Source organism: Camponotus vicinus, unplaced genomic scaffold, assembly GCF_025532165.1.
Source record: "Camponotus vicinus isolate PSW18456_S1 unplaced genomic scaffold, iyCamVici1.0 SCAF_6, whole genome shotgun sequence".
Taxonomy (NCBI): Eukaryota; Metazoa; Arthropoda; class Insecta; order Hymenoptera; family Formicidae; genus Camponotus; species Camponotus vicinus.
The window spans coordinates 12,484,897-12,508,952 of record NW_028141978.1 but is presented as its reverse complement, the minus strand read 5'-3'; the positions used below and the strand labels follow the sequence as shown (position 1 = coordinate 12,508,952).

At 37.5% G+C, this 24,056-nt stretch overlaps 4 protein-coding genes and 1 long non-coding RNA gene across 10 annotated transcripts; 2 read left to right on the top strand and 3 right to left on the bottom strand.

The window, feature by feature from the left end:
- Positions 1-388: 388 nt before the first annotated feature.
- Positions 389-12,856, bottom strand: Plod (procollagen lysyl hydroxylase). Of its 2 annotated transcripts, none has more exons than XM_083102442.1 (9): positions 12,228-12,856; positions 7,362-7,593; positions 6,949-7,289; positions 6,412-6,865; positions 6,056-6,283; positions 1,898-2,219; positions 1,705-1,809; positions 1,455-1,601; positions 389-986 (listed from the first exon to the last, which is right to left on the bottom strand). In XM_083102442.1, the coding sequence occupies exons 1-9, from the start codon at positions 12,454-12,456 to the stop codon at positions 702-704; spliced, it is 2,343 nt and encodes a 780-aa protein (XP_082958568.1). In that variant the 5' UTR covers positions 12,457-12,856; the 3' UTR covers positions 389-701. The 2 variants fall into 2 exon arrangements, with proteins under 2 accessions (XP_082958568.1, XP_082958569.1); XM_083102443.1 differs by lacking the exon at positions 12,228-12,856 and adding an exon at positions 10,168-10,414.
- LOC145973211 (immunoglobulin domain-containing protein oig-4-like) lies at positions 2,274-6,049 on the top strand. 4 transcript variants are annotated; one of them, XM_083102452.1, is made up of 6 exons: positions 2,274-2,602; positions 2,906-3,096; positions 3,177-3,326; positions 4,931-5,113; positions 5,231-5,380; positions 5,545-6,049. In XM_083102452.1, the coding sequence occupies exons 2-6, from the start codon at positions 2,911-2,913 to the stop codon at positions 5,701-5,703; spliced, it is 828 nt and encodes a 275-aa protein (XP_082958578.1). In that variant the 5' UTR covers positions 2,274-2,602; positions 2,906-2,910; the 3' UTR covers positions 5,704-6,049. The 4 variants fall into 4 exon arrangements, with proteins under 4 accessions (XP_082958578.1, XP_082958580.1, XP_082958579.1 ...); XM_083102454.1 differs by lacking the exon at positions 2,274-2,602 and adding an exon at positions 2,670-2,818; XM_083102453.1 differs by lacking the exon at positions 2,274-2,602 and having other exon boundaries at positions 2,836-3,096.
- On the bottom strand, positions 7,600-9,587 carry LOC145973213 (uncharacterized). Its single transcript, XR_014439389.1, has 3 exons — positions 9,248-9,587; positions 8,701-8,962; positions 7,600-8,066 (listed from the first exon to the last, which is right to left on the bottom strand). It is a non-coding gene; the product is annotated as an uncharacterized LOC145973213 (long non-coding RNA).
- A 364-nt stretch (positions 12,857-13,220) lies between the features above and the next one.
- Gbeta76c (guanine nucleotide-binding protein subunit beta-2) lies at positions 13,221-16,285 on the top strand. Its single transcript, XM_083102450.1, has 6 exons — positions 13,221-13,397; positions 13,512-13,657; positions 13,923-14,222; positions 14,306-14,507; positions 14,585-14,801; positions 14,988-16,285. The coding sequence occupies exons 1-6, from the start codon at positions 13,329-13,331 to the stop codon at positions 15,092-15,094; spliced, it is 1,041 nt and encodes a 346-aa protein (XP_082958576.1). The 5' UTR covers positions 13,221-13,328; the 3' UTR covers positions 15,095-16,285.
- LOC145973201 (neuralized-like protein 4) lies at positions 15,123-23,406 on the bottom strand. 2 transcript variants are annotated; one of them, XR_014439387.1, is made up of 15 exons: positions 23,300-23,406; positions 22,807-23,175; positions 22,205-22,420; positions 21,675-22,121; positions 21,320-21,520; positions 21,014-21,239; positions 20,832-20,931; positions 20,541-20,717; positions 20,111-20,419; positions 19,822-20,015; positions 19,453-19,742; positions 16,887-19,375; positions 16,649-16,801; positions 16,174-16,548; positions 15,123-16,013 (listed from the first exon to the last, which is right to left on the bottom strand). XR_014439387.1 is itself a non-coding variant. In XM_083102435.1 (14 exons), exons 2-14 carry the CDS (start codon positions 22,954-22,956, stop codon positions 16,353-16,355), a joined length of 5,148 nt encoding a protein of 1,715 aa, XP_082958561.1. In that variant the 5' UTR covers positions 22,957-23,175; positions 23,300-23,406; the 3' UTR covers positions 15,123-16,352. The 2 variants fall into 2 exon arrangements, 1 of the variants encoding a protein (XP_082958561.1); XM_083102435.1 differs by having other exon boundaries at positions 15,123-16,548.
- Between the last annotated feature and the right edge of the window lie 650 nt (positions 23,407-24,056).

Below are 24,056 nucleotides of genomic sequence, written 5' to 3'. Positions count from 1 at the left end.
TATTCGGTGACGTTACTTTTAATTATTTATCCTGTGAATGTTCCTACTGTTGTAACATATTAAACAAATTGTATAGATATACAATGAAGAGAAACGAAAGCAAAAAAAAATCGTTGATCTTAAAAGATTTAAACCTCTCCCTCCCCATGCCTAAAAATAGAAAATAAGAAAATGTTAGCATAAATGATGACAAACACAATGTTTAATAACATTTATTATTATAAACTATATTATATCGATTTGTTCATATATTTTGAAGATTGGTGATTTCAAATATTAATAAATGTTACAATTTATATATATATATATATATATATATATATATATATATATATATATATATGTATATGTATATGTATATGTATATGATACATTATAGTAAAATATGTATAATATATAATTTTTATTTTTTTATAAATTTGCGATTGTTAACTATACGCTAAAAAACACGCTCAAACGTACATTTTTACGTTGAAGTACAAAAATAATACATTGATCAAGCAGTTTTCATTTCTGTTAAATGCACTATTCAGTCCATCAGTAGCAATTGACGTTTCTAGCCGACAACAACGAGCATTTATATAGAATTATATTTCTTATAATTCACGCTCTCTATTTTCCCTCTCTTTTTATATTCTAACATGTATTCTTAATACATTGGCAGTCGAATAATTTGAGATTCATGCGTACGATAAGTCCCATCACGGATCCACGAAGGAGATCATAATGTAACGCGTGCCCGCGGTTACTCGCAATCCCTCGTGATAGTGCGTCAATCTTCCGGGATGCATCAGCATCCAGCCTGGCTTCGTGTCGGTGACGGAGCAGTTGTATCGGATGAACTTGCATCCACCACCCTCGTAATCCACACCCGCCTGGTTCAAGGCGATGTTGATGGTATAGGTCGAGGAGTCGTGATGTGGCCGCAAGAATGGCTGCTCGTCCGGGCGGTATCTTACGACGAAATTCATAAGCGACCGCGGTGGCTGTTGACATTAAATTAATATAATAATCGATTCGAACTAGATTGATTTATGATAAATGTATCTTTCTTTTCCAAATAAAGCTTTGTTGACATAATTCTACATATGCTGCAGAGATCTCTTCAAATTTTATCCGAAGCGGTATAACCAGAACGTTTACGAAGCGGTACAACCAGACTACGAGAGCAAATCGTAACCCGAAAGCTGTGCATATACCCGAGTGCATTGCGAGATCTATGTGCGCGATAAGATCACTTCCGTATACCAGGATATCTCAGAATCTTACGTAATCCTCGTATCCTGTAAAGACATGCTGTTGCAAGGGACTGATGTAATCTTTGAGAAATTTTAACCAGGCGTCCTCGAGGCCGACTTGGTTCATGTGAATATCGCGAGTCGGTACCGCTTCGTATCCGGATTCCAGTCGAGAATCCTAGAAAGAGAGATCCGACATACACAAATGAATCTTACGTCATGATAGTAGCCGGTGAAGACGTGCTCCTGCAATGGTCTAACGTATTCTTTCAAAAAGTATAACCACTGTTGTTCGTATTGAACTTGATTCATGTGAATATCACGGGTCGGCACGTTTTCGTAACCACCCGTCAAGCGTGGATCCTGCCGAAAATTTTAATGTACGTTACAAGTACAAGGATTTCTATTATTATTCTATATATTATTGGACTATAAATTGATAAACAAATTGAAAGAATCTACTTACGTGATTAGAGCCATCGGACCATTGCCCAAAAGTCTCGACGATCCCAATAAGTTCACTGGTGAACCTGAGAGTAGCGATGGGGAACCAATAAACATCAGGACATGGCTGCAAACAATAGGCTTATGTAACCCCGGTTAAACAAGGAAATTATAAAAGTCATTACTTCGGAGAAATCTTTAACGAAGCCATTTACCTGCATCAGTTTTTTATCGGGATTAAAATTCTCGCTGTAATTCGGATGAATGTATCTTTTCTCCCAATCCAGCTTGTTGTCCATAATCTGATACATGTCCGGATAGGTAAGTCGGATGTCGTAGGTATCAGGATTGACGAGATGACCAAAGTCGAGCCTATTGTTGAGGTACATGAAGAGGCCTCTCTGTCGGTTTGTCCGAGCGAAAGCCATTTCCGTATCCAGCTCGGCATCCTCGTAGGACGGTCGGGTCGCCTTGTTTGCTATAATGGTCGCGTTGATCAAGTAGCAGTTACTGACGAATGGCACGTTCCACAGTCCCCTGAAACAGATGTGTTAACGTGATTCGACGAACCGCGCGAGTCGAGAGACGACGGAAACGAGAGCGCGTGCAACGAGCGCAACAAGCAGACGTATTTGTCCGCTTGTAGCGAACATCGTGTTGTTTTTGCGGAGGTCATTGCTTAAGTGTTTTGTAAGGTGATCGTGGTAATTTTGTGGTAGCCGCGATTGGCCGATGAACATACTTGGCAATGGGTTATGCATAATTATCCAATTGAGATTCATAACTCTTGTCACACTAGCGTGTGACTGCGTGTGTCCGGCGTGCGTCGTGTGGTCCATTCGTATTTTAGGGTCTAGCAGATCCAATCTCCGTCATACATTCTGCGTGTCAGGGATTAGCCGAGTCCTTCAAAACCTCCGGTAAGAGCACAGCAGATGTACGTTGCGTGAATAGCGTAAAATGCGCACGCGGTTACATTATAGATTACCTTCGTCGTTATTGCCCGCGGAATGCGGCTCATTTATCTCATCAATGAATTTCTCACGCGCTCGCCAATAGATATAATATAATAATATATTATAGTAGAGTGATGAATTATACTTCGCGTATATAATAGTGACGGACAAGTTCGAAAGGTATATAAAGTGTTCGCGCGAACGAGTCTACCCGCATCGTTAGTCATCCCGGTGGTCAAGAATCTCTCTCTCTCTTTCTGGTTGTAGAACAAATGACGAGATGCCGGCTGCTCTATCTGTTCCTATTAACGGCCCTAATGATAAGCACAGAAGCGCAGAAGGGCGGCGGAGGCAGAGGAGGGAGAGGTCGCAGCCGAGGAAGAACATGGGGCTCGCGGATGCCCATCTTGATACCTAATCGAAATCCCGCCAGCGCGAATTATTACGAGAATAAAGATGTGAGTTGAGACGTGATAGTTGAGGAGAATGTAATTAGAACGATCTAGTGACGAATCATCTGATAATGGGTTTTTCGCAGGGTGCCAAGATCGTGAAATCATCGCACTTTGAGTTGGATTACATGCTAGGCAGGAAGATCACGTTCTTCTGCATGGCTACCGGTTTCCCTAGGCCGGAAATCACTTGGCTGAAGGACGGGATCGAGCTGTACCATCACAAATTCTTTCAGGTAGGTCTCAATAGCCGTTAAAAAGATGCTCGCCGTCCTAAAAAAAAATCCATTGTTAAGAGAATGTTTATCATGAAAGATCGAGAAAATCGAGGGAATCGTTTAAATCGCTAGGTGCACGAATGGCCCGTCGGTAATGACACGATAAAATCGAAAATGGAGATCGATCCTGCGACGCAGAAGGATGCGGGATACTACGAGTGCCAAGCGGATAATCAATATGCCGTCGATCGTCGGGGCTTCAGAACGGACTATGTCATGATCTCGTATTAAACGCGTTCTCTAGTCGTAGCTCCGCGACCGCATAGTTTATTAGAATGAGATTAATATTTTTTTTTAACAATAGTTGATAGATATTTGTTATTACAAAGAGATTTACTATTTGATATATTTTTACCTGATATAAAATAGACACGTTATTAGTTACTGGTCGAGACATCGCACGTCAAACATCTTGAGATCATTTAAAGAAATTGATTGAAAAAATTCACACATATAATTGACGAGACAGATTCAAGCATTTTCTTCGTCTTTTCCTATTTGCTCTACAACATGTATCAATGATGTAAAATTTTTATATAGTATATGTATAATACATCAGAAAATATTTTGCACGACAGTAAAACGAATAATTTGCTTTTTTTCTTTAAACAAAACAGATTCATGCAATTTATCAATGAGATATGCAAAGAGATACGAATATGGGAGGTTCCCCTCCCCAGTTCTTATTCGTTAAAGCATGATTGAGTATTATAAAGGGTAGCGTGAGGAACATATCGAAAATGGTTCATCATCGCGAATTTAACAAGGTAATTGTGTCGTGCTATAACATGAAAGTGATATGGAAGGGCATATTTCATTGCATTATCATTGACGAACGCAGCAACCTATATAACAAACATGAAATAAACAATTAGCACGAGTGTTTACAATGCATTGTGGACATGCTTATTTTTTCCGACTGTAGTTCCTTCTATTTTTCTTCGATTTTGATTTTTTCGATATATGCGATATAATATATTCTCGTGAGTTTTTTTTAATTTCAATCGAATCGTATCTTTTGCGTTAAACAATTAATATGAAAATGCAAAAAATATTCGAAATTGAAAAATTGCCAAATTGTAAACGTGAATCATCCGGAAGGAATGGATATGGTTAAATTAATAGATAAGCGGTCTGCAGATTTGATAGAAATTGATGGTGATCACGTAGTGGACCAAAGGAATAACCACAGCACGTATAGCGCATAGAGTTTATCTGCGTATAAGTCTGTAATAGATACGAGAGGATACTAGGGGAGTAATGAGTAGGTAGGTGACCGTCAGTTGTATCGGAGTTCCGTGTCATCGACGAACGTTGCTACATACGGTGAGTATCCTCATCGCATTCGCTCTGATACAAATACGTTTAAATTGAGCAGGCTTCCCAGTATCAATTTTACGCGCTATATAAATCTACAATAATAAAATTTAATTTTTCGATTCGTGCGAATGTAACGTTAATTTCGAGCACTCTTCTGATTTGCACATTGATTAAATGGTTTCAAATCTGCAGCTCCAAAGATTATAAATATAATGGATTAATGTTTGATTCCGTATTATCAGATTATCATGTCACGTTCCATGTTATTGCTGATCCTGGTGGGTATTTTATTGCTCAATTGCCAAGAAACACTTGGTCGAAGAGGACGGGGAAGAAGCAGAAGCAAATCTCGTGTGCAGATTGGATTGCCAATTACCGGAAAGTACCGTGATCCGGAAAGTGATCAGTATTACAATAATAACAACGTATGTAAAATAGAAGAGTGCCTAAAAGAAGAGTCGCTAAAGCTTTCTTCGCGCTTATTTATCACGCATTTTTCTAATGCCAAATTAAAATTGTTGTTGGCATATTGGTCCTTTTAGGGAGCCAAGATACTGCTAGCGTCGCACTTCGATCTGGAATATGTTTTGGGACACAAGATAGCTTTCCTCTGTGTTGCTCGTGGTAATCCGCGTCCGCACATCACATGGTTCAAGGATGGCGCCGAGATTTACACACATCATTATCTACATGTCAGTGTACATTATCAATATGTAAAAAAATATTAATCTTTTGTTTGCGTTTAAAGATTTTTCTCGTTAGAAAAACCTTAAGCAATAAGCAAGTTGGCACGCATTTATAATCTATAATAACTTTTGATAATCCAGCGCTAAAATAATATCTCATTTCCTTGCAGATACATGAGTGGCAAGTTGATTCTGACAAAGTGAAATCAAAACTCGAGATCGATCCCGCCACTCAGATGGATGCCGGGGTTTACGAATGCACGGCGGACAACATGTACAGCATCGATCGAAGGTCTTTTAAGACTGATTTCTCCATCGCTTTCGATTAGTGCGAGAGATCGGAAATAAACATATAAACTAGGTAAAACATGTAAATTCCAGGTAACGTGTAAAGTTTTTGCAATAGATATTATGAAGCGGTAGATTCTAAGAAAAAACGGTTCAGAACGATATATATTTTTATTGTAACTTATACTGAAATGGAAAACTATAAATCGTCCTGATAAAAAATTAGAAAAAAATTCTTTTTAATCCCAATCGCGAGAAACGTCTTAGAAAATCGCGAAGTATTTATCTAGAATAATAAGCAACTTTCTTCTAAAATAGAATGAGTAACAGACACGCAATCATAGTCGATTGAGAAAGAAATATAAAAGATTTTTATGTGTGAATTTACTATACCTGCGTTCGTTCTTTATTATCTCCATGTAGTCGAAACTTCGCGCGTAAAATCCATCATCCGTTATGGCGCCCCAAAAGTTACTCCATGCTTTGTACGGTCGAATGAGTAAGGGTGCGACAATTCCTCTCTGTTGCTCCACCAGTAATTTCAATGTATGTTCATTGTCCAAGTGTGCAACCGCGTCAACTGACAGATATCCGGAACACTCCTTCAACAAGCAATGCTCCCTGTGAAGTAGATCGCTTTTTAATATTCTTAATAAATGTCGCTTTAATATTGAAAGATAATTCACTAACATTTCTCTAACATTCAATTCTTTAGATAATTATTGTAAAATCATTCCCTTTACACTTACAATGCTAATTTTCTCGCGTCAACTTCGCTGATTTCATCACTCGGTAGTATTTGTTTCCCGCTTAGGTACTCGCGGTTGGTCTTCTCGAAGAAGTCATAGATCACACTCTCGTGATAGGGCACATTGTTGTGAATAAACAAATGTAGTCTTGACTTTGGGTAGGCTTGATGGTAGATAGCTTGAAAGAATTCTTCCAAGAACGGTGTAGGCTGTTCGATAAAAATGGCTATTAAAATAATCGGATATGTTTCCGGCTTAGTTTTGTCGAGCTCGATGGTTCGGTCCCAGCAGGCCAAACATCCCTCATTTGCCGTCCAAGCACGAGCCAGATAATTGCCCAAGGAATTTAAGACCAGCTTGCTGAATCCATTGCCATGGAGGATTAAGGGCACCGTATTGTAAACGATGTTTTGAACATAAGCTTCTTCTCCTTTAAATCTGAGCTCCACATCGGCTGTAAAAATTATACGATATTAGTAATAATTAAATTATAATTAATATTACGCGATGCTTTCTCGGATTTGCGTTTGTCCTTACCTACCGCACCGAAGAGATTCTGGAATATCTCGGATTTGTGATCCAGCTTGATCTTGTGTCGCATCCTAAGCTCATCCTGTAGATAGACGGTTGTGTAAAATAACTGATCGTCGTCTTCATCCTTGATGTCCGCCTTGTCCAGGATCTCGTACACATCGGACGCGTATCCGATGAAACCCCCAGAGTTCAAATATCTTTTACCTCCAGATACGGTCGGATAATGAATCGCCAAGGATTTATCCGGCCAACAATACGCTTCCGCAGAGAATAAGACTCTAGCATGGGTATCCAGGAATCGTTCGACGATGGCAGACAAACCGCCGAGAAATATCACATCGTAACTGAAAATAGGAATTATGTATATATGTATGTATTCTTTATATGTTAACAAATGTTTCCGCGACATGATGTACCTATCAGTGAACAAGACAATCTTCTTCTCATCATTCTGATAATCCTCTAAAGCCTTTTTCAGAAGATTGATTTTATATCCACCGCCGGCATAAGTCATAACATTACCGCCTCTCCAAGGCTCGCCCAGCCCGAGAATTCTCAATTTATCGCGAAATTTGTAGACTTCGACTGATCTCAGGTATCTTTGCAAGCCATCCGTCTCGTTGGATGCGACAGTAAATACCAGGACATCTGAAATGTAATAATTAGCAAAATTAGCGTGACGGAAAAGAGAAATAATAATTGAAAATTTAGTCACAAAATTCACATATTTATCATTTTTTTTCAAAATTATTTTTTTTTTTAAGAAAAATCTGAAAAATAAATCGCAAAATTTTCATTTAGAGAAAAAAAATTTGCGGTTCAATCGACGATGCTAAAAAGTTAAAAGGATCCTTGTCCAACATTGGGAGCAAATTTTATATATCGATTCCGTCATTGGTACCCAGCCGATCAACTCGTTAGCATCGCGTATCAAGCTTGTGATGTCACGTCGAGAAGTAGCGCCCACGAGGACCGCAGCACGTATACCGGCTGCATTTCCACTCTGCTTGTATTACTGAGCCGTCAATATTCTCTTACGCAAGCTGTTCTCGGGATATTCTTAGAACGGGCGATTTCGAATGTTCGTGGAAATTCGAGGGGAAAGATGCCTTTAGGACTTTCTTAAGCGATTGAAGGACGATATTGAAACGTTATATATTTTATTGAACAATTTACGAGAAAATTGTATATAAAATCTCGTGGAAATATATGTACACAGAAAAAAAATAAGTGTCAAATCAAAACTTATATACTTAAACTAACGCGTTTATTGTTTCATATATATGCAACAATTTATAATCTTCTTAGAAGAATTTAATAATTTTAAATTTCAATAATATTATAGTCTTATTTTAATATTGTAATTGTCATCTCGAGAATATATAATTATTTAATTCTACTTTAAGAAAATTATAATCTTTGATTTAAAAATATCATTTTTTTATCTAACATTGTTACTTTTCCATTCAAGAAAATTAAATCTTAAATCATAAGAATATATTTTTCTTGAATTGAACTATATAAAATGGCTTCATTCAAGTAAGCAATTATTCAAGCAATTATATTTTTCTTTAATTAATGCAATATAATCTCATTTCAAGATTTACATGTTAAAACTAAATATATTTTCAAAACAAGAATGTCCTTTTTTTCTGTGTATACTATGTAACATATTAATGATAGGAGATATATTAATCTCGAAGTTAAATATGAAAGGAGCGATTAGCGTTAATCATCGAATTATAAAAAAATAACCATGGAATCAAGAAATTTCGAAATCTCGCGTTTCTATTCGTGTGATGAGCAACAACGGAAATGAAATGATAAGGACACACTCGATCCGGTTAAATGTCGATTAAGAAAACGGAGTCGTATTAAATTATATAGTTCACGTTCCATAAATGAAACGATTATGTCATGCCTCTATATGTCGCTTGATCATCGTAGAGAATCGAATGATAAATTATCGCCTCGATGGATAAACGCCAGCCTTCATTTTACCATACAAAGAACATCACTGCAATGAAAATTAAGGACCACATTATATAATCGTTTAAGCAACAATTCAAGTCCGATTGCACGCAAGAAGAAATATTTAACTTTAGATTATGCCTTCCAGATAGCCTTTATGACTTTATCTCTAGCATTCTTCGAATTTCGAAAGAAGATTCGATTAATTAGATGTACGAGACAAATTGTAAGATTTTTTCGTATACTTGAAATATTAATAATTCTTGTGCTATAGGAAATAATCTGAAAACAATCTGTAATGTTTTAGGATTATGATTAGGTTTCAATTTACTTTGGGATCCCAGAATCAACGAGGATATCGAGATGCGCGAAGCGTGCCTTGCAAGTAAAATAAATTAATTCAGACATTTCGCCTCGAGGAGGAAAAAGAGCCGAAACTTATCGTCAACCGAACCAAAACGAGTCAACGAACGTCGACTTTCGCTGTCATCTTTTCCCACTAATATCATCAAGAAAAATTAATTATATATTATTAACTCTTTGCCGCAAATCGTTTTGTGGCACATCTTTCAACAATATCTTGATTGTGACTAAAATGAAATCTTTTAAAGCGGGCATCTCCTCATCGAGAATCAACGCAGATGGATATCGAAATGCATTTGGATATTAGTTGTAGAAAAACAAAGGAAATAAGAGAGACCATAAAAAAATAAAGAGAGAGAGTTCCGTCTTTTTTTCATTATAAATAATTTTAATTCAATAAAAAAATTTCGGACATAATCCTTCATAATGAGATGCATCTCCTTTTCCTATTAATAGTTTAATATATTCTTAAAAGTTATAATATCCTTATGAATTAACGAATAATTTCTTATCAAATGGATAATTATAATATATTATATTTCTTATTAATTAGATGATTAACGTAAACAATGGAACTGTTTTTTAATGCATTTTCTTTCTCAATTCTTATCTCTAACATTTTTTACGTATATATCTAAGAAATGATTTAATGAATTATCTAAATTTTAAATCAATAAAATTTAAAATCTCTAATCTAAAATTTTAAAATAATAAAATTTTAAATCTCTCCTCAAATAAAAATATTAGGAAAGAAATCGCCCCGCGTTTTAATCATTCCGACCGTGAAGAAAAGAATGAACGAAAAAAATGAACGAAGCTGACGTTTCTCTCTCTTTCTCTCTCTCTGTATCGATCTTCTTGTTCGCCGAAAGGGCAATCTTGACATACCGTTAGCGTCAGCTGCTGGAGCCTCGCTGACCACGTGGTACGTCAGGAAGACACAGCACCACGCGAGGTAGCGTCCGATTGTCATCCCTTTGTCGCCAAACATCTCTCCCTCTCTTTCTCTCTCTTTCTTTCACTGACCGACCCGGGATCCTGCTGATGCACACCACTTCTCGATAACGCGCGTCCGCGTTCGTCGCTTAGCGCCGACTGCGCATCACGAGTGCGGAAATTGATGAAAACCATCGGGCAGAGCCGTAATCAGGAATTACGGCACCCCGTACGTAGTACGTGATTTTCAATGCGACAGGGATGTAAGAATTTTATATACGTGGAAGCTCGGAGAAATCTAGAAATTCGACAGCTCTTAAGCAACTTATGGTCAGTCTCATCTTTTAAGACGATCTCTAAAAGAGTATCAGATATCTAAAAGGGAATCGCGAGAAAGTTGTTACTTTTACTAAAACCGCCATAGCTAGAACCACCAATCACCAACTTCCTTTTACTCAATCGATAAAATAAGAAATATCACTTGTTACAATTATTATTTTAAAAAAAGTTAAATATATGTAATAAATTGAATTATTAGTAATTTGTGAATATAAAAAAGTTTAGAAAAATATTAGAATGTAAAAAATTGAAACTCAATAATAAATGAAAAAATATCAAGCATCTATATTTTATAGTAAAAATTATCTTATTTTTACTCAATAAGATAAAACAAAATATTTATATTTATTACATATATCGATAAAATAAGAAATATCACTTGTTACAATTATTATTTTAAAAAAAAGTTAAATATATGTAATAAATTAAATTATTAGTAATTTGTGAATATATAAAAAAGTTTAGAAAAATATTAGAATGTAAAAAATTGAAACTCAATAATAAATGAAAAAAATATCAAGCATCTATATTTTATAGTAAAAATTATCTTATTTTTACTCAATAAGATAAAACAAAATATTTATATTTATTACATATATCGATAAAATAAGAAATATCACTTGTTACAATTATTATTTAAAAAAAAAGCTAAATATATGTAATAAATTAAATTATTAGTAATTTGTGAATATATATATAAAAAAGTTAAATATTAGAATGTAAAAGATTGAAACTCAATAATAAATGAAAAAAATATCAAGCATCTATATTTTATAGTAAAAATTATCTTATTTTTACTCAATTAATAAGATAAAACAAAATATTTATATTTATTACATATATCGATAAAATAAGAAATATCACTTGTTACAATTATTATTTAAAAAAAAAGTTAAATATATGTAATAAATTAAATTATTAGTAATTTGTGAATATATATAAAAAAGTTAAATATTAGAATGTAAAAGATTGAAACTCAATAATAAATGAAAAAAATATCAAGCATCTATATTTTATAGTAAAAATTATCTTATTTTTACTCAATTAATAAGATAAAACAAAATATTTATATTTATTACATATATCGATAAAATAAGAAATATCACTTGTTACAATTATTATTTTAAAAAAAAGTTAAATATATGTAATAAATTAAATTATTAATAATTTGTGAATATATAAAAAAGTTTAGAAAAATATTAGAATGTAAAAAATTGAAACTCAATAATAAATGAAAAAATATCAAGCATCTATATTTTATAGTAAAAATTATCTTATTTTTACTCAATTAATAAGATAAAACAAAATATTTATATTTATTACATATATCGATAAAATAAGAAATATCACTTGTTACAATTATTATTTAAAAAGAAAGTTAAATATATGTAATAAATTAAATTATTAGTAATTTGTGAATATATATAAAAAAGTTAAATATTAGAATGTAAAAGATTGAAACTCAATAATAAATCAAAAAAATATCAAGCATGTATATTTTATAGTAAAAATTATCTTATTTTTACTCAATTAATAAAATAAAACAAAATATTTATATTTGTTACATATATAAAATAGAATTTCCTATAAAATTTTATTGGACATGTTGTGGGCACTTTGAAAAAATGAAATTCTGACTATAATTAGTGAAGCAAATACTAGAGATAAGATACCTGTCAAATCGAAATTTGATGTGCAAGATTCCTTCGTAGGTCTGTATCGCTCGATGACGGATAAATCATTATCCAAAGTATTGACCTGGCATCGGAGATCATTCGAAGGCACATAAACATTATAATGTAACTTGCACGCTTCTTCATTTTTCGCTGCAAGACGACTTCCTTGATACGAGAGCACAACAATCAACAGCGTTAATCTTCTCGAGACACTCGGTGCTCTCATCTTATCAAAACTGTTATCACATGCGCCGGAAAATATCTTCGTAACGCTTTATATAATTGCATTTACTGAGAATTGGAATTGTTATTTTACTGTGCCATCTCAACAATTGTTTGATTTATATATTTTGCATGTTCCTTCAATATCCGTATTGAAATATTTATAAATTAAATAATAAATTTATATCGTTTTCTTCGAATATGCGCTTATCCGGCATCGATCGCTCTCCGATGAATCGCCTAGATCGGTATCAAAATTCGGGCATTTATAGGAGAAAGCGGGAAACTCGAAAGCGAGACGGCCGATGGTTTTTGTGGTCGAAAAGAACGGCTAATCGTCGCACGATCGAATCGATTTCCTATTCCCAGACGAATATGTCATCATCGGTCCGTGACGTTTTGTAATGAAATGTGAACGAAACATTCCAGTCCGTGATTTGGTCTGTGAACAACACACATTTACATATCAGCATTAAATGATTATCTTTAATTAACTTTCTTTCTTTGGTAAAGATAAAGAAGTTTGCATTTTATACAATTTTTTGTACCTGCTTCATTTTATGCTCCGAGAAGCGTCTGTATTTTTAAAAAAGAAAAATAACATATATACAAATATGTTTTCTTTGAAAAGTGTCAATATATATGTATAATAGATAATTAAATTATGCGAACGAGCCGAGCTAATGCTCGAACAAATCGAATTAACCGACGACTTAATACAATTACTGGGGCAGCAGAGTGGACGATCCTGAGGCTTCCTTTGTGTGTTGTTGAAAATTGTTGAGCAGTTTTCGCATGTCGATCGTCGGTGGTGTTTAGTTTCCTTTTGTTTCTAAACGCTGGTAAAGACAGTATCGCGCACATAAACAGATAAAAATGGGCAAAGAAGACGCAGAAACTGTAGCCCTAAAGAAAGAGTTGGAAGATCTCATTAACAAGTGCAAGGTTTAAGCGTTTTATGTTATATCACGGTTATAATTTTTAGTATACATAAATAAGACTTTTTGGTATAATTCTATCTTTATTCGCTTTACCTCTTTGTTTTATTCGCTTCATTAGGAAGAGCAAAAGAAGCAGCAGGATACGACATTGGAACAAGCGTGCAACGGAGTGGCGGTTGCTCCGAAAGTTAGATTGTCGACTAAGAAGTTGCTGAAGGGACATATTAATAAAGTCAATTCGGTGCATTACAGCGGCGATAATCGGTTAGTTCTACTTAATAAAGCGTGCTTTACACGATCTATAATTCGTCGCATATCCTAATATATTTTAACATTTTACTTTTTCGAATATTTTTTATACAAGGCACATAAAATTATAAATAGAATTCGATTTTTGCTGTCAATTATATAGATCATCTAAAGCAGATTTTACGATTTCTCAATCACGAATCGTAAACTTATTTTTTTTATCGAAAATTTTTTATAAGTCTTCAGTATTGAGAAAATTGATTTATGCTTTCGTACGTAGGCATTGCGTGACCGGTTCGTTGGATGGAAAGTTGATCATCTGGGATTCATGGAGCGGTAATAAGGTACAGGTCATCCCGTTGCGTTCAGCCTGGGTGATGTCGGTGGCTTTCGCGCAGTCCGGCAACTTTGTTGCGTGCGGTGGTATGGACAACATGTGCACCGTTTATGATGTGAACAATCGCGATGCTACGGGATCCGCCAAGATTGTAAGGGAACTGCTGGGTTATGAAGGATTCCTGTCGTCCTGCAGATTCCTCGACGATAAGAAGATCATCACCGGGTCCGGCGACATGAAAATGTATCTGTTAATAACGTTGATAGATGGCCAATATTTTACGAGCAATTATGCAAATGATGAATATACCTTGTGTGTGTCTCTAGTTGTATATGGGATCTCGAGGCTAACAAGAAGACGACGGACTTCGAGGCGCATGCAGGCGACGTAGTGAGCATTAGCTTGTCTCCCGATGGCAACACTTATGTCACCGGCTCGGTTGACAAAACTTGCAAACTGTGGGATCTACGGGAGGAGAAAGCCAAGCAAACGTTCTTCGGTCATGATGCTGACGTAAACTCCGTCTGCGTAAGTACTTTCAAGATTTGCATTCGAGATATTTCAGCAGATTATACGTTGCGAATTGTGTTGTTTTGTTCATTTAGTATCATCCTTCCGGGCAAGGCTTTGTAACAGCGTCCGAGGACAAAACGGCGCGACTATGGGACTTTAGATCCGACCAGCAGTTGGCCACCTTCAAGCCGCCGAACTCCAACCCTGGATTTACATCATGCGGCTTGTCTCTAAGCGGCAGATTCATATTTTGCGGCAGTGATGATAATTCCATTCACATATGGGATACATTGAAGAATCAGCATAATGGTAAATCTATCGATTCGTGTCTCGTACTGAAGAACTGTATTTTTATAATGCAAAAATTAATAATTATATTGATAAAATATATCCGCGAAGATAGAATTTTCGTTGCATCTTGTATCAATCACATTTTCGGACGTTTTTAAAATTCTTCTCTTTGTTACTTTTAAAAACGCTTGTTCTTATTTCAAGGTGTTTTGTCGGGCCACGAGAACAGAGTGACGTCGCTCAGTGTCACTGGCAACGGGATGGCAGTAGCCAGTTGCTCCTGGGATCAGAACGTCCGAATTTGGGTGTGAACGGTAACAAGTGATTACATAAGTGATCGATGAGAAGACACCGGACGAAATATATTACCAAAAATATATTGATGTTAAAAAAGCCGATCGATTCTTCTTGCACGAAACCTGCACAGTCCCTGGTTCAATTAAGCTCTTACCGATATAAACTGCTTCTTTCATTTAGTTTACAATTACGTGATAATCAATAGCTCGATCTACGTTAAACTGCGTTCGCAACTTGCATCCATCGTTAAACTAAACTTTACAAAATATATAAAATTTCTTCGAAATATTGTTGAAAATAAATCTCCATTTCATAAACAATTACATTAATATTACCTTTCTTATCAGCAGTGTAGCTTACGAACGTATACTTGTGCGTGATATTCAATAATTTTACTTTAAAATAAATTTCCTTATCAACTTTAAAGATGAAAATTATTTAATCTAATCAATTAATTAAATGGGAATTAATTAATATAATTAATTCGTAAGCTTCACGTTTGATTGGCAATGCGAGTTGCATTTGCATCGTTTATTTCTATAACATGGACATAATACACTATTCGTTTTTCCTATTGATGCTGCAGAAGAGTGCGTTAAAAAAATCGTATCGCGCGTGTTTTAAGATTTACTTACTAATGCAATACAATAAGGATTTGGTACATCGATTAGGCGTAAAGCGATCGATTGGCGTCAAAAATACTTGTGTTCTCTTCTCGGCGAATCTGATCGTCGCCGCGGTGATATCATATATCATTTATGCTATTTGTTCTCGTGAGCATCAATCTAGGCCAGTCTAGCGACAAATATATGGGACGCGTGTGTTAAAATGTTTAAAACTTATATAAGGTCCTTTATGGTGCGTCACAAAATTGCCATAGCTATCCAGCGAATTCGTGGAGAATCTTTTTCTAGTCGAAGCTCGAGTTGTATTCTATATATAAATAAACGAGTGTAAACTCTCTATTACACAATTATCTGTACTGTACATAAACGTTACAACATTAAAGGAGATGCTCTAAAACTTCGATTAAATCTCTATTATACGAATCATGATGACACAATTCTTAAATGGCTGCACGAGGAGAACTTACGCGGTGTCTAACATAAATATACGATGCGATTTCGACGGAATTGAAATATCGATCACAAGACTGTCTCTCAACATGGTCGGCACATTGTACATATGTACAATCACTCACGGTCCGCTGCTCGATGCAAATCGATGTGATGATACTTAAGTCCATGAAAACACTTTCGAGACAGACACGAATTAGAATCCATCCAAATGAACGAGCAGGGCAACGATCACTGTGGCTCCGGCTTCTTTGGTGGCCCATTTGCTGGATTCGCAGTGCAAATCGGTGCTGTCCTTGTCGCCGGGACTAATCGTATACGAGCCTGGTCTTACCAGTAATTGGAACGCAGTTGATACGTTCAATTTTTTATTCGACTGCATATCGATATACCTATGTACAAGATTGACAAGGTTAAATTATATTTTAAATTATTAAATTTATGATATAAAAAAGAACGCGCATACATCTCTTACATAAACAAGCTACTTACGGATATTTTCTAGTAAATTCGTCGGACGCAGCGTACTTGATACTGGGCGAGAACGATACCTGCAAGTTCTGATCTTCACTTTTTATACCCGCTGTCAAGTTGCTTACGTCTAATTGCTCTTTGGTCATAAGCTCTCCTCTATCTAGGATCAATCTATACATGTGTCATGTGTAAATTAATATGAAAAACAATATGTAATATATATATAATCGAAAAAAGTCAAGATTATTCATATTACCTTATCGCATCTAGTCGTATGCCATAGAACGCAACGTGCCACTTGTCTGTCGTACTCTGTGGGATCTGATTGGCATTAATGCTTTGCTTCAACGGGAACCTAGCCCAGCCAACCGGTATCGCGAACTCTGCAGGTGGTTCGCCCTTCTTGCAGATCGTGTTATCGCCGTCCACCTTGTAACACGCGCTACAGTAGCACAATATCTCATCGGCGGAGAAAAATTCGTCCGGCAAAACAAGCGACTTTTTCAGCTGCAAACACGCCTTTAGGTAGTCGCACTTCCTCGAGGATGCAACGACAGTAGAGCCAAGTGGAGTGGACGGTAATGACGGCATTAGCTGTATCGAGGATGCGTCTCGCGTTTGATTGATCATCGCGTTCTGGCTCGGAAGTATATTCCCGTTGAAGATTGAGTTGTCGCGGATTGACGCAATATTGTCTCGACTTGCATAGGAGCGCGGTTCGTGAAAGCCGGAACAAACGTTGTTGGGAAGATCCGATAGATTGTTCTGCTGCGTACTACTATTGACAACTTGACTATTGGACGCTATGCTTTCATTAATTGCATTATTGGCATTCGTCGCCGTGATCGCCGCATTCAGGCTACTCATATTACTGGCACTTGCGACCATACCTTTCTGTATATTAATATTAGTTGCGTTGTTTATTTCAACATTTGTACACTCGTTTCTAATACTTAAGACGCTTACAAGCGCGCGATTTCCCGCCGAGTCGAGATTAGACTCGTTCGAGTTGTTTTCGGGCTGATTGTTCAATGGCGTTTGTTGTCCCGCATTATCGAGATACACTCTATTCTTGGCGCTTCGTGCATCATTACTCAACTCCGAACACGAATCCGAATTATTACTGTCGGCACTCGATACAGTTTTATTTACTATACTATTGTTTGCCAGATTCGCACTATCGAAAGACGAATACTCAGCTTCGAGGTTGCCATCTCTAGTGCTCGAACCGCATTGACTTGGTACACTCGGGGACGTCGAAGACGGCGAGAGATCCGAAGTAGTCGCCATCGCATTTTCTTTTTCGTGACGTTCTAGATCTGCTTTCTCGCGCGAATTCTCTACATCTTCCGCTTCCACGTTTGTGCACTCAATAGGAGCCACGAGTGCATTGTCGATAGCGACGTTCGTGTAAGTAGACTCCTCATTGACGCCTGCGAGGGACACTTGCTCGCACTGACCGTATAGGTCGATCACGGCGAAGACATACGGCGGCAGATCGGTAGCGGCCACACCTTGATCAATGCCGTTGATGAATAAGTGCAATCGATTGTCTTCATCGATCAGTAGACCTACGATAGAGTTGCACTGAAGATTTTCCAAACCGGCGCCGTACTTTGTTTTTACTCTCATGCCGTTGTGAAATATCCAATCGCTGCAAATGATCCACGAGTGTCTCTTAAAACCGAGCGCCGTCAACGGGAAGCTCGTCTGTTTCTCCGGTGATATACAGGAAACGCCGCAGAGAATATTCGATACCCAACGTTCGTTTAGCTTCTCTATCTTGACTTGGAATGGCTTGCCTTTTATTAATGGTCGACTGGACATCACTACACCCTGATTATAACTAGCTACCCGTTTGGCGATCGTCTTTGTCTCCAGCTGTATATTCCTGCCGTGATTCTCGTGGAACTCGTAGCTCCAATCCCCGTCACCAACAGTTACATTGGCGACAACGGGTTGAGTTGGTGTAAGCGTCGCCTCGTTCATTAATTTTCCCTCGGACACGTCGATGGAGGTATCCATTCCCGCGTCATTTCTCGGTGGCATTGGATCCAGCAAAAGCTCTAACGAATCTTGCAGCCTCAGACTGGCGTTGGGAGATATCACGGGATTTTGCTGCTTGCTGCTGGTGATGTTCACGGCCACAGTACTGCCAAATAGCTCGATCACTGCATACACCATCTCCGGTATGTCAGATGCCGCCACGCCCATATCCTCGCCATTCATATAGAACTTAAGGTTACCCTCAGGTGTACGTTTCACGCCGATCTTATCATTTACTCGTAACCAATCCAGACTCGTGCAATAATTCGAGGTAAGCGCGAAACCCATATGCCTCACCTCGTTACCAGTTAGATACCAAGCATCACTAGGTATGGACGTCATTCCAGGCACAAGGTTCATCGATGTCAACCAGTTCCCTGTCTCGTTACTCAAGACACCTACTCTTAGACAACCGCTCCACTCACGCGCTACTTCTTGAATCGCGATTTCGAATAACTCATTATTTTCCAGCGGCGCGTCACTCAACAGCACGGCGTTATTGTACTCTCTGCATCTGGTTGCCACAGTTCTATCACTATTCAATTGTATATTCAGTCCGACCGATTCGTGAAACTTGTGCAAAATCTCTGTTTGTGCCTGAGGTTGGATCACCGAAGTCGGTTGTTGACTGATACTGTTTTCAGATGGTAAATATTGCTGTGTCAGTGGATCTCTGCGCTCAGGCAATACAATCGTTACCTGAAAAAAATCAGTTGGAATTAGTTGCGAAAAATGTACGATTATTCTCATTATCAAGCGAACATTATTCGTTATACCTGTGCGCATTGTCCATATAGATCTATTACTGGATAAACGTTCACTGGTAATCCCGTACAAGCAGGACCTTGATCTACTCCATCCAAGAAATAATGTAAGGAGGAGTCCGAGCACCGCATCATTCCGATTCGATTGCCTTCCACTAATTTATCTAAATCGCAAGAGTAATTATTGCGCAACGTAACTCCGTCGCGCATCACCGTCGATCCTGAGAGCATCCACGTATCGTGATCGATATCCGTCATTGTAGATGGGAATTCCAATTCATCGGGTCTTATCACAGTAACACCTGTAGTTTTGTGTCATCGAGAAATTATATGGATAACTTTTATTATGTTTGACAGATATATAATTGGGACAGCAATTACCTGCTTCTATAGCACCAGACCATCTAGCAACCATTTTATCTATCGTCACTTCGAACATTTCACCATCGCGTAGTGCGCGATTCGCAATTACAATAGCTTCGTTGAATTCACCCAGAGCTCGCGGTCTGGACGCTGTTAAACCATTGTTCGTGATCCTCGCATTTTTACCATGTACGTGATGAAACCTTAGATCGCTGTCAACAGATTCGCACAATCATCATCTACGTTCGACGATATAATATCAATAAATCTATAAATCTGTATCTCGAATTCTGGCGGATAATCGTACCTGTACAACGTCGTATTGCTAAAACTGGAATTGTTCGTGGTTGGACTGTAAAAGTCTACATTATCAACTATGGTAGCTTGGGCGGCCTGCCCGTAAAGATCAATCACTCCGTAGACTCTGTCGGGCACATTCATCGCGGCCACACCCTGATCTGCGCCATTCACGTAAAAGTGTAGCGTCGAATTATCCTTTCTCATCACGCCCACGCGATCACCGATCTGCAGACGGTCCAGATTTTGACCATATTGATCTATCATCGTGGTACCGTTATGCATCACGCCGTTGCCTGTCATCATCCATGTGCCGGATCTGCAAGCGATATGAGCCACCTTCGAGCAATAACATAAGCGGGTAAACAATTTACCGCGCCCTTCGTAGTTCCTCATGCTTTGTAAGTTCGCTTAAAACCGATGCTCACGACCTTACCTACCTAACATTTGTCATGGTAAAAGGAAATTCCAACTCCGTCGGGGAATGCGTGGTAACTCCTATCTCGATAGAACCGGCCCATTTTGTGACGATTTTATCTAATCTGACTTCAAATAATTCATTAGGTTTCAATGGTCTCGAAGTTAATACCACTCCGTTATTGAAATCATCTATGGCACTGAAAAAGATTTATATCTATCGTTAGGAAGAGATTAGATGTGATTTTGGAATTTATAAATTTATATATATTGGATGACTAAATAAATCTGCATAAATATATCTTTTAATTTACTTAGGTCTATGTGCTGTACGTCCGTTATTGATTACATCGGCATGTGTGCCACAACAAGGATGAAACATTAGTCTATCAGGTAATTCTTCTTCTCCAACTTCTGCAGAATTCATTATATTTTAAATATCTATGTTAACGGCACTTTCTATTTCTATAGAAACTTGAGATACGCATATTATTACCTTCACTTTCCAGACCCTGTAGCTGCAATGTGTTTCTCCTTGTAACTAGATTTTGCTCTTCCCTTTCGTCACGATCGACAATGGTTACTTTTACGGTCATTCCATAAAGATCTATTACACCCCATACACCTGTTGGTATTTTAGCAGCGATACCTTGGTCTAGACCATTTATTAAATAATGAAGATCTCCATTACTCTGCCTAATCATTCCCACACGGTCTCCTTCCTAAAAAATGATGCACAATAAATTTGATGCAAAAGGGAAAAAGTAAAACAAGAGGTCTAGGATTATAAATCTAGTCTTACTCTCAATTCATCCAAATTGAACTCTCCGTATTCCCGTTGTGTGCCTTTGCCGTTCGTTAAAATACCACAGCCAGACATCATAGTCGTGCCAGAACGCATATTGGTCATTGTTGCTGGAAATTCTAGCGCTGTAGGACTATGAGTTGTAACACCAACTTCTATGCTTCCTGACCATTTGTAAACTAGCCTATCTATTCGTATCTACAAATTTTGTAAATTATAAAGTAAATAAAAAATAATAAAACAATTCTAATATAAAATAATTGTAAAAATTGCAAGAAAAAAATCAGTTACATGCTGTTGCAATTTACATAAATGCTCTTGTATAACTTTACATGTATCTCTGGATACTTACTTCGAATAGTTCATTATCTCGTAATGGCCTATGTGTCATCACGACACCATTATTAAATTCATCGAGCGGTCTCCGCCTCTCGGCAGTCCTGGCATTATTGGACAGCTTTACCAACGTTCCGACTCTTTCATGAAACTTCAATCTGTCTTCCCTTATTGCGGCAGGAGTGGGATTTTTCGGTAAATTAACATTTACATTGACATTTAAATTAACATTTAAGTTAGCGACTAGATTTGTTGTTGAGGAACTAGAGGTTTCCCCCATAACATAATCGTTATTAATCTCAACTTCATCTTTCGGCATATTAGATAAAGTGGCAAGTCTGGGATGAGTTATATTGACTTGTACACAATCGCCATACATATCTACAACAGCAAAAATATGCTCCGGAATGTTGCTCACAGCAACGCCTTGCGAAACACCATTGACATAAAATACCAGCTCGTGCTAGAATTACAAATAAAAAATTATCATTAATTACCATCCGCAGTATAAATAATAATAAATCAGACTAGCGAGTTGCAAATTACATTAGATGTCCGCATTACTCCTACAGTATTTCCCTCCTCCAGATCATTAAGATCCGTTCCATATACATCGACAATTCGATCTCCATCGTGAACTATGCCACAACCAGTCATAATCCAAGATCCATGGCGAAGATTTATGGCACAGGATGGTATTTCCAATGTCTCCGGATCGCATTCTGTCACTCCAATTTCTATACTGCCACTCCATGATATCATCTGTACAATTTTCAAAATGTATATATACAATATCAGTTTGTACAAGATCAATAAATAGGTAATAAACGAATGCTTAAAATGCAAAATTATCGACATTTTCATAAAATACATATCTATCGCTATAGTGCCTTCAAATAAATCAAACGAAACATTTCAATCGTGCAAGCACTCGATGAGAAAAATAACACACAGGACGCTTCCACCTAATAAACACAAAACGCCGCACCACGTGTACAAGAACCTACATCGCACAATTATTCCCACGATAAGATTACCGCAGAGATGGTGCACTGTTGTGTTTTACAGGGACACACACATGGACGCGAGGCCGTTCTCGGGAAAAATATTCGCGTGTATGTGACACGCGCGCGCGCGCGCGTGTGTACCTTCTTGTCGATGGTGACTTCGAACAGCTCGTCATCCTGGAGCGGCTCGGCGCTGAACACCAGACCGTAATTGTACTCGGAGAAATTGCGCGTGGCGGTGCAATTGTTGTTGCTGAGGGTGACACGGTGGCCGCATCGCCGGTGGAACATGTCGAACCCCAAGCCTCGCCTCACCTCACCTTGTCAGTCACGTCGCGCCGTCGTGCTCCGCGGACCCCGCAGTCGGTCGACGAACGTATCAGCGCGCGCGCGCGCGCGCGCGCGCTGCCGCGTCGTCGCGACGCATCGTCGCTGCCGTGCCCTTCGCCCTTCTCGCCCTCCACGCGCTCCGTCCATGCTCGACTCGGTGGTTAAATTCCTGCGGTCGATCTAAATACGAACGAATAGGGGAGAATTGCGTGTAAACGAGCGAGGTCGGGAATCGGGATGTTTGATTGGTGAAACTAAATGCGATAGGAGAGAGGGAGAGAAAGAAAAAATATATAATACATACGTGTATAATAAATGCAGGGAAAGCGGATCTTTCGGCCGAGCAGGTTCCATATTCTCGTGTCGTAACGTTACGCTTTCTGTATCTGGAATGAGATAATAAAGTCGTTCTTTCCGGCCTTTAATCTCTGGACTTTCCTTATTATCTATTCTTTTCTTTGAGAATCCGGAGTACTTATTTCAATTTAAGGGGATGCCGGAGTCCTGTTTTACCGATAAAATGTCATATTTCATTTTTGCCCGAAATCATTTTCATTAATTGCACAGAATAATAAATGCTCCTCCACGATTAAAGTACATACAGAAACAAAGCGGGAACCTCCTGATTTTATGTTAAAAATTAAGAAAAAATTGCAAAATTACAGTTTTTTATCGGCTTCTGGGGTCAAATCGTAACAATATTTGCTTTGTATGTACAAAATAAGATAGGTTCCCGCTAGAGATTGTATGAAGGAATATAAATGAACTTTTAAGATTTCGGTAAATAAACCGAAATCTTTTTCATTAGGCTTCTAAACTCATTTCTAAAAGTCCATTTATATTCCTTCATACAATCTCTAGCGGGAACCTATCTTATTTTGTGCATACAAACTGTAAAACTTTTATATTAAGCAAATATTGTTATGACCTTTTTACGATTTTTCAATTTTTTTTAAATTTTTAATATAAAATCAGGAGGTTTTCGCTTTGTTTCTGTATGTACTTTAATCGTGGAGGAGCATTTATTATTTTGTGCAACTAATAAAAAGATTTCGGACAAA

Excerpts from the sequence above, each read along its gene's own strand:
- LOC145973211 (XM_083102452.1), top strand. The coding sequence starts at position 2,911 with ATGACGAGATGCCGGCTGCTCTATCTGTTCCTATTAACGGCCCTAATG. Across the intron at positions 3,097-3,176 it reads ATTATTACGAGAATAAAGAT|GGTGCCAAGATCGTGAAATC; the intron begins GTGAGTTGAGAC and ends GGTTTTTCGCAG. Across the intron at positions 5,114-5,230 it reads AGTATTACAATAATAACAAC|GGAGCCAAGATACTGCTAGC; the intron begins GTATGTAAAATA and ends TGGTCCTTTTAG.
- Plod (XM_083102442.1), bottom strand. The coding sequence starts at position 12,456 with ATGAGAGCACCGAGTGTCTCGAGAAGATTAACGCTGTTGATTGTTGTG. Across the intron at positions 7,594-12,227 it reads ATCAAATTTCGATTTGACAG|ATGTCCTGGTATTTACTGTC; the intron begins GTATCTTATCTC and ends ATTACATTTCAG. Across the intron at positions 1,810-1,897 it reads CCGATAAAAAACTGATGCAG|CCATGTCCTGATGTTTATTG; the intron begins GTAAATGGCTTC and ends TATTGTTTGCAG.
- Gbeta76c (XM_083102450.1), top strand. The coding sequence starts at position 13,329 with ATGGGCAAAGAAGACGCAGAAACTGTAGCCCTAAAGAAAGAGTTGGAA. Across the intron at positions 13,398-13,511 it reads ATCTCATTAACAAGTGCAAG|GAAGAGCAAAAGAAGCAGCA; the intron begins GTTTAAGCGTTT and ends TCGCTTCATTAG. Across the intron at positions 14,508-14,584 it reads CTGACGTAAACTCCGTCTGC|TATCATCCTTCCGGGCAAGG; the intron begins GTAAGTACTTTC and ends TTGTTCATTTAG.
- LOC145973201 (XM_083102435.1), bottom strand. The coding sequence starts at position 22,956 with ATGTTCCACCGGCGATGCGGCCACCGTGTCACCCTCAGCAACAACAAT. Across the intron at positions 22,421-22,806 it reads AAGTCACCATCGACAAGAAG|ATGATATCATGGAGTGGCAG; the intron begins GTACACACGCGC and ends AAAATTGTACAG. Across the intron at positions 22,122-22,204 it reads GAGTAATGCGGACATCTAAT|CACGAGCTGGTATTTTATGT; the intron begins GTAATTTGCAAC and ends TTGTAATTCTAG.